Source organism: Labrus mixtus, chromosome 10 (assembly GCF_963584025.1).
Source record: "Labrus mixtus chromosome 10, fLabMix1.1, whole genome shotgun sequence".
In the NCBI taxonomy this organism is placed as follows: domain Eukaryota; kingdom Metazoa; phylum Chordata; class Actinopteri; order Labriformes; family Labridae; genus Labrus; species Labrus mixtus.
The window spans coordinates 13,219,898-13,228,462 of NC_083621.1; the positions used below are offsets into that span (position 1 = coordinate 13,219,898).

Sequence of the window (8,565 nt, forward strand, 5' to 3'; positions counted from 1 at the left end):
CCTAAACCAAAATAAATAAATGAAGCCCAAACTTCAAAAAAATGTGGGGTATTTCCAAAAAGGCATAGTCTCTCAATTAAATAACACAGTATTTAACTGTCCCACATCATTCATGCTGTCCCACTTTAACAACCTTTCTTAAAGTGGGATGACCAACGATTGCTTATTTCAACACCTTTTCACAATCTTTTTGCATCAGTTGATGCACAAATACATAACTAACATATAGAAAACAATAGGAAAAGTTGTTTTATGTATCACAGTTTTATATCCTTAACATTGATTTTGTTGAAATCCTATGTCACTAAAGTGGACTTCATGGGGGGGAACTTTGTGTTTGGTGATTCTCCATGATTTATGACATCACATCAGCTAAGTCATGTGATTTCAATAACTTGATACCCCTGCTTGGATTCAACACCAATCATGTTTGTTGTGTCTAACAGAACATAGTGGGATGTAATATCTCTCAGGTGAAAAACGACGTAGAGCAAAAGGTTGTGAACGATGGCTCCTTTTATTCAGTGTTCCAGCTACAACATGCTTCTGGCACAGGAGACACTCTACAACTGCATATAGCACCACCATACAGTACTGTATCGCCACTGTATCTGTGATACCCTGCTGGCCTGACCAGTTATTTGTCCAGTTTATGCTTAAAGTAATTGCATCAAGAACTTTGAGCTACATGTGTGCAAAATTTAGGACAGTAAGGATACTGTACTTCATTTAGTGTTTCATTAGCCAATAATCAGGCCTACAATTAAGAGGATCATATAGTAAATAACCTTCGAATTATATAAAAAAATCAAATAATTTAATCAAATAATTTAATACAATAAAAACATTAAAGGTTAGGCTAACTGACCTATATTTAAAGCTCGTACATGACTAAAATGTTGTTTGTAAATTTCAATATCTATGATACAAAGGTGCTGGTGCCTACATTTGCTTCAAGTAAAACTTTGAATGCAGATCTTCATCTAGCTGTAGTAAGGTAAGTTGCAGGTGTCGTTTAATATATATATGTATATATATATATATATATATATATATATATATGGTAGAGGTAGTAATTGAGATTGTTGGCTTCTGTTGAATAAATCAAGTGATTTCAAGTGATTTTGTACATTCATTAGCTGATACTAATACAATCCAGCTGACAACTGAATGGAAAGATGTGTGAAAATAAATAAATGTTGTTGCTTTCATACTGTGCAAGCAGGAAGTTGCAGAAATGACAACCATTCCAAAGGTTTCAATTCAAGATGGAAACATCCCATTTGTAAGGTGGCATACCACAAATAACTCCTTTGGATTAGGCCGCTCGGCTAAAATAGGATTTAAGAATCTGTGAAGGAATGTATATAGTCTAAACTAGTGTTTCTCAACTGGTGGGTCGGGACCCAAAAGTGGGTCGCGAAGCCATTTTCATGGGTCGATAATGTGTGCCTGGAAAAAAATATTGTTTTAAAAAGTCTATGAAGCACTTTTTCCAACATGTTTGTTTTGTTCTGTCACATTTTCTACTGTCTGAGGTCCAAAATGCACAATTTTTCGTTGAACAAATCTGATTGGTTGAAAAATATCTGAAGGTCGCGATTTTTCATGAATGAGTTGGTGGTGGGTCCTGAGGCTCGACCAGCTGAGAACCACTGGTCTAAACCATGCTGAAAGGCTGAAAGAGGGCACTGCAAGTCGGTGATGCAGCATTTATAAACAGATCTTTAAGGAATCATTTCCAGCATAGTATTCTATAATGACTATTTAAACTCCGCAAAGAGTGAATGTGTGCTTAGTGATTTTAAAAAAACCTCACAGAACTGGGTATTTTCCTCTATCAAAAATAACCTGACATGAGAAACAGAAACATGTACTGCCCTAATCATCATTAATCAGATGAATGTTAATCTCATAGTTAATTGTCTCGTTTGTCCTCCACTGTGCAGAATAACATTGGCCCTGTCCAGAGACTGCCAACACAAGGTCCTTCTTACAAACATCTGTTATGAAAGGTTCTCTTTAAATCTGAACTCAAATAGAAGCAGCTTTGATGAAAGGTAATGGTATGGTTTGATGACATCAGAGCTAGTGTGAAGGGCACTCATGTGACATATTAAGCTTTTCTTCAGGATTTAAAAAATGTGTTGTCTATTTGTTTCCATGCCACAATGAAAGAGTAGGCCACTTGGGCAGTAACTATCTTGTGTAAATAGTCTGTATTAGTAAACAGTCTGCATTTTAAAATGGACTCATGTAACATTACAAAAGTATTATCATCATGTAGCCTACTTGAATGACCAGTAAAAGGAGTAGCCTACTCACGTTGCAGAATTGTTAATTTTTTGTTTGATTAATCTACTTGAGCATTCGTGTGTAGTGTAAATCATTTGAATGTTGCAGCTGAAAAGGTGGGGGCTTATTTTAATAACTTTAATACACTTGAGTAGCGATACATTTCCTCCTGAGGATCATTCTACGGTGGCCGGTAGGGGGTCACACGCTCAGCAACTGATGAAACGACATACATTTAGAAAAACGCGCAGCATATATAGAAATGCTGCACATTCAAAAGGAAATGCAAACTACTACAACAAATGCAAAGACAAATGCAAAGGAAAATAAGTTCAAAAAAGTGCAAAATAAATCTATTATTGTATTTTTTTCACCCTTTATTTAACGGATGTAAATATGTTTGATTTTTAACTTCTTGTTATTTTTAATAATTATATTCCTGCTTCCTGTTTTCTAGAGCTGTTGTAACACAAAATTTTTCCCCGTGGGGGGGGATCAATAAAGTCTTTATTCACTCAGTCCAGAAGATGGTGATAATGCTACACAAAAGATAAAAGCTGCCCTAATAAAAACGACGAAGAAGACGTAACGACGACGACCCGCCTACACCGGAAGCAGGCGAAATAAAGGAAGGGAGGGGAATAACAAGAATAACCCGTTGTACGCCAGAGCATACACAAAGCCGCTACATAGTGTTGTAAGCGTCCATAAAACTAATTGCATGTTAGTCGTCCTTTTACATTTTAATAGTAGCTTGTGGGCTCTTGTATATTTTTTATCACCGCGAGTAGCTTGACCTCTTTTCTAGCGACCGTCAGCAAAGTAACGAGCTGCAGCTGCTGGCACGTTCATCGCCATTTTGCGCGTTCAACAGCTCAAGACTTTCGCCAGCTGAAGGTAAACGCAACATGAATGACTACACACCAAACAAGATTGAACTTGCGCGCCAATAGGCAGTTGCTTTATGTACTGAGACGACACGCCTCGTTTTGTTGCAGGTTTGTGACTTGGCAGCATGGCAGAGGCAGACCGTCCAGGAAAGCTCTTCATCGGTGGACTGAACACCGAGACCACCGAGAAGGCCCTGGAGCAGTACTTCAGCAAGTATGGCAGGATTGTGGAAGGTGCGCTTACAACCACTCTTTGCTCCCCCCCCCCCCCCACTTCGTACCATAGCTTAAACCTTGAAGAAATGAAAATGCAGCTATACTTAAAAGGCCGAATATTTGCTGTTTCGCGCTTGTAATGAGTACCAGATGTGTACGTGTGTGACTGTAAAGGCATCACATTTTTTGTTGTTTCACATTTGGTTTAGTTCAGGGGATGGGCAACTGTGGTCACAGCAAGGGCCACATTCATTTAATTCTCACTGCCAGGGGGCCAAATTGTAGGATGTAAAAACGATTACAGTCAATAATGTCTCAAATTTAACTTCAACATATACCAGTGATTAAATATGATTATGGACATATTTCTGGTTTTCATGATTTCATGGCAGATGTTTTTCTTCATGTCTCCATTTAATTGATATGTAAAAATTGACCCGAGGGCCACGTTGAGGGTTGATGGGGGCCGCCAGTTGCCCACCCCTGGTCTAGGCTCACATTTACATACAATAGCAGCATTGGGTATTTGTGATCAGGAATCGACAATCCTGATTTGATACATTTGTTAAAGGTTTAGAAACAATGAACTTTGAATTGAATTATTAATCATTTTACTCTCTCATTCTATTTCCTTCTTTTAAGTTCTTCTGATGAAGGACCGTGAAACAAACAAATCAAGAGGCTTTGCTTTTGTTACTTTTGACACTCCAGCTGATGCAAAGGATGCAGCTCGTGAGATGAATGGAAAGGTACTCTTTCTTGTGAAGCCACCACCTTTCATCATCATCATCATCATCAAACTGCTGTCATCGTTGTAATTCTAACTCTTTCACCACAGTCTCTTGATGGCAAGCCAATCAAAGTGGAGCAGGCTACAAAACCCCAGTTTGAGAGTTCTGGCAGGCGAGGACCCCCACCCATGCACTCCCGTAGCCGTGGTCCACCCAGAGGCCCCCGTGGTTCTCGGGGAGGTCATAGCGGTATGAGAAGCCCTCCACCAAGAGGTGATTATAAAATTTATCATCGAGATTGTAAAAAAAGATGTAATGGCATCATTTTGGCATTTAATTTTCTCACAAATTCTCCCTTTTGAACTTAATTTATAATATTAATATTTGCATTTCTTGTCTGTGGAGATTACTATGATAATTCAGGGAATGTAGAACCCTTCTTTAAAGGAATGTCATCCAGAGGACCCCCAATGAAGAGAGGACCCCCTGTTCGTAATGGAGGTCCCCCACCAAAGAGGTCTGCCCCATCTGGCCCCATGAACAGACGTAAGTACCGGGAAATGTGTTGGGTCTTGTCTTACCTAAAACTAATAATAGGCACGTGCAAGTTATATTAACAAAGTACTCGCCTAAATGACACGTCAGCAAATTTATAGCATTCACTTTTCACTTATCTAGCTCTTCAAGTTGCCTGCTCAGTGTTATTTTATGATTGAATAGCCAGTTTACAAATCTTTTGTGTGTTCCAGCCACCATGTCAAGAGACAGGGATCCCTATGGTCCACCCCCACCTCGCAGAGACTCCATGATGTCCAGGAGGGATGACTATCCATCACCAAGAGATGACCATTACAACTCAAAAGATAGGTAGGACATTCCAAATGTAGTTACGTCTAGGTCGATGTATTATGATTTTCAATTACCATGTAACACTATTTTCAGTGCAGTAGTAAAATGTTGTTCTCTTCTACAGCTACTCCAGTCGGGATTATAATTCTAGAGATTCCAGGGACTATGGACCTCCACCCAGAGATTATTCATACAGAGATTACTCCAATTCCAGCTCCCGGGATGACTATGGGTCAATGTCTAGAGGATACAGGTATAAGTATTGGTAACTAAGAGAATGAAGATGCGCGTTTAGACTTTATTTAATCTAAAACTAACGTATTTGTACAATGCAGCGAACGTGACAGTTATGGGGGAAGCCGAGAACCCAGATATATGGACCGTCCCAGCAGTGGCTACAGAGATTCATATGATGGTTACGGTAAGATATGACTCCATAACTGTAATGACAGCCTATGTCCACTGTGGCGCAAAGAAGAGCTGCACAAAAGAATCCACAAAATCCCAGCATTGACTACAACAATCTCCGTTTATACGACGCTCACTCTCCAGAAGAACAGCAACTCAGGCACTCTATCTAAAAGGTTTTCTTTCCCTTGGCGGCATCCCTCTACACAGCAATACAAGTTCCATACTTTCTTGTGTTTGAAAATATAACGATTGGCAAATTTGAAAAAACGAACAAATGCTATCAAAAGCTCAGCAACTATCAGCCTTTAGTGTCCCTGCAATCAGGGGATAAAGAAAAACTGTCACAATGTCATGCAGAATATTTGGCCCGGAGAGTTTGCAACCGTAAGGAACTCCTAAGTCTGTGGAAATATCTGTTGACTCTGTATGAGTTACCTATCAAAGCACTCCCTCAAGGAGTAAAATTCAGAAAAACCTGAAGACAACAATGAAAACCTCGTCCTAACCTTCAGTTCTAACACGTGGAGCTCAAAAGGAAAAATGGCTTCTCAAATCAATGGCATGCAGAAGTGGTTATCAGTGCCCATATATTCCCTGCGCTGGGATATGTTACTGCTCGTATGAACTGAAACTTAAAGATAATTTACCCAATTGGACATTTCAACATTACCTCAGTTAAATCTTTATCTGTCACAGAATCAATTCTGTTGGCAAAAAAAAAGAATTAGCACTTGACAGTGCAAAAATGTATAAATGGAACTTTGCCAATTACCTGACCCATTGACCCTGCAGGTAACTCTCGCAGCGCCCCACCTTCAAGGGCCCCCCCACCATCCTATGGTGGGAGCAGTGGAAGCAGTCGTTACGATGACTATGGCAGCAGTTCCCGGGAAGGCTATGGCAGTCGTGACAGTTACCCCAGCAGTCGGAGTGACCCATATCCACCTAGTCGTGGTGAGCGAATGGGCAGGCAGGAAAGGGGCCCAGCTCCCCCTGTTGAGAGAGGCTACCCTCCTCGTGATTCATACAGCAGCTCAAGTCGTGGAGGGCCACGCGGTGGCCGCGGTGGCAATCGACCCGATAGAGGAATGTCTCGCAGCAGATACTGAACTGGACTTGAAAACCACATGAAAGCAGACGTTCTCTCCGTGCACATTTAACAAGTGTTTTAGAAGAAATCTAACAACACAAACTAGCTTTGTCTAAATCTGTGGAGTATAAAGCTTAGCTTTGAATATGTGTCTTGACTTCCCAAGTTTTTGTGTAAAGTTTGTTTATTTTTTTTAGTATTTCTATTACTCATGTAACAGTACAGTTACCAAGTGAGTGTTAGTTTTTACGTTCAGTGCTGTTGGAATCTGCAATGAACTACAAGTCTGGATTTCCTACTCAAATAAAGCTTTTAGTTGAACTTTAACCACTGCTCATCAATTATCAAACACTAAGAGGGGCCGCAATATGAATGTTGAGTAACGACTTGATGTTTCCAAGTTTCCTGTAAAGCTTAGGTGACTCTGCTCGTGCTATTAAAAATAGACGAGTGACCTCTGTTCATGCTTAACACAAATGTGCCATCGCTTGGACGCTTCAAGGGTCAGGCAAATGTTACTGTCAAAATGTTCCGATGTAGTTCCTTGGAAATGGATCCATCATCCTAGAGCCATTTGATGGCATGCAACGTCAAAACCAAAGGCAACAACAACCAAATGCAACTCGACTGGTAGTCAGCAGCTGGTAAGCAAAGCAAACCTCTTTGTTTCTCATCTGTAAATGAGTTTCTCATTGACCTGTATTGCAGTCTCCCTTCAAAGGGTGACATTCAAGACAACTATTGCCTCAGAAGGACAAAAAAAGGATGTCAACTGAATGTGACTTTCACTGTAGAGCGTTTAATGAGCTAATCATTTTAAAACGGCGCCAACCTCCCAAGAAGTTTCGTCCATTTTCAAGAGAGGGTCTTAACAGCCATTTTGCAAACATGAGCCCTTGCAGCATTGACCCTTTGCCTTACCAGTCGTCCAAACTCAGTAAAGGGATGAAGGAAACTGTGACTTTTTTTTACATCACAACTTAATATTACTAGATTTTTGTAAGCCTTTTTTATTGGTAAATTGAAAGACATCTGTTTAATTGAGAGCCATCTTTTGAGTACCAAAATACATCCTTCAAGCATGCCATTTCAAACAATGGAGACCTCTGGAAGAACGCCATCCGTACGACCGAACTGGAAACGATCACTGTTGCGAATTAAGTCGGACCAAGGACCACACAATATATAAACATTATTAATGTATAATGAATACAAAATTTAGTGAAGGGCAAAAAGTTAATATTATGTTCTCATTGCAGGATAACCAACCCTCCAAGGCAACTGACCTTGGAACTTACCTGAATTGTGTCCTCGAGTTGTTGGACCAATTAAACTGCAACACAAAAGTGCAGGTGTGTTCAGTGGATCTTTCCTGTAACTTCATGCTAATTTAGAAAATGATGGTAATAATATGATACATTGTTATAAGCACAATTTGTTCTTTATTGTATACAACAGTGTTTATCAGATAGCTGTGGTTTTGATGTATTTTATTGTAAAATTGAACTGTTGACCAGTATGCTATCAATCATTTTCATTTTTACTTCCAGGTTCTGGCACAGGAGTCTGTTGAGAGTGCTCGTAGAATCTTTGCTCCAAGCGGAAATGCGTGGCAGGAGTTGGGAGAACACAAGTGGGGACTTGCTCAAGTTTAGTGTTTCTGGTGCTCTTCAATAAAGATTTTTTAAAAGAGCTTTTTTTTGTGTGTTTTAGTTTTTTCTTTTTAAATCATGAAATAATGATTTTAGAAGGACACTTATACTCTTGAAATAGGTACCTGTAACACTTTTATAGTGAGTTAGGAGTTTGTGGTATCTCACTGTTTCAGGAATTTTTATTTCAATCATTTTTTTAGCTATCTGAAAGGTGGTTAATTAGCATGTTTAACTTAATGCAATTAGAGATTACATAATTGAAAAAATCCAATGGTTTCTTCCTAAAAGTATCTCAATTTTGTCTAGTAAGGGTTTATATATATATATATATATATATATATATAGTGGTAAAACAATTTTCAATGCTGTAAGAAAACAAGGCCTATCTTGACCTAATGACATTATTTAACTACACTGTAAATGCCATT

The 8,565-nt window shown here is 39.3% G+C and overlaps 2 protein-coding genes across 5 annotated transcripts in view; one reads left to right on the top strand and one right to left on the bottom strand.

Annotated features, from left to right (window-relative positions):
* adgrg4a (adhesion G protein-coupled receptor G4a) overlaps positions 1-8,565 on the bottom strand; it is a 382,000-nt gene that overhangs the window by 311,909 nt on the left and 61,526 nt on the right. The gene's annotated exons all lie outside the window — the stretch shown is intronic.
* On the top strand, positions 3,266-8,175 carry rbmx (RNA binding motif protein X-linked). Of its 4 annotated transcripts, none has more exons than XM_061048383.1 (9): positions 3,266-3,419; positions 4,044-4,150; positions 4,240-4,405; positions 4,538-4,678; positions 4,882-4,999; positions 5,106-5,234; positions 5,317-5,402; positions 6,185-7,834; positions 8,033-8,175. In XM_061048383.1, exons 1-8 carry the CDS (start codon positions 3,311-3,313, stop codon positions 6,499-6,501), a joined length of 1,173 nt encoding a protein of 390 aa, XP_060904366.1. In that variant the 5' UTR covers positions 3,266-3,310; the 3' UTR covers positions 6,502-7,834; positions 8,033-8,175. The 4 variants fall into 4 exon arrangements, with proteins under 4 accessions (XP_060904366.1, XP_060904370.1, XP_060904368.1 ...); XM_061048387.1 differs by having other exon boundaries at positions 7,742-7,834; XM_061048385.1 differs by having other exon boundaries at positions 4,565-4,678.

Excerpts from the sequence above, each read along its gene's own strand:
- rbmx (XM_061048383.1), top strand. The coding sequence starts at position 3,311 with ATGGCAGAGGCAGACCGTCCAGGAAAGCTCTTCATCGGTGGACTGAAC. Across the intron at positions 4,406-4,537 it reads GAGAAGCCCTCCACCAAGAG|ATTACTATGATAATTCAGGG; the intron begins GTGATTATAAAA and ends TTGTCTGTGGAG. Across the intron at positions 5,403-6,184 it reads AGATTCATATGATGGTTACG|GTAACTCTCGCAGCGCCCCA; the intron begins GTAAGATATGAC and ends TTGACCCTGCAG.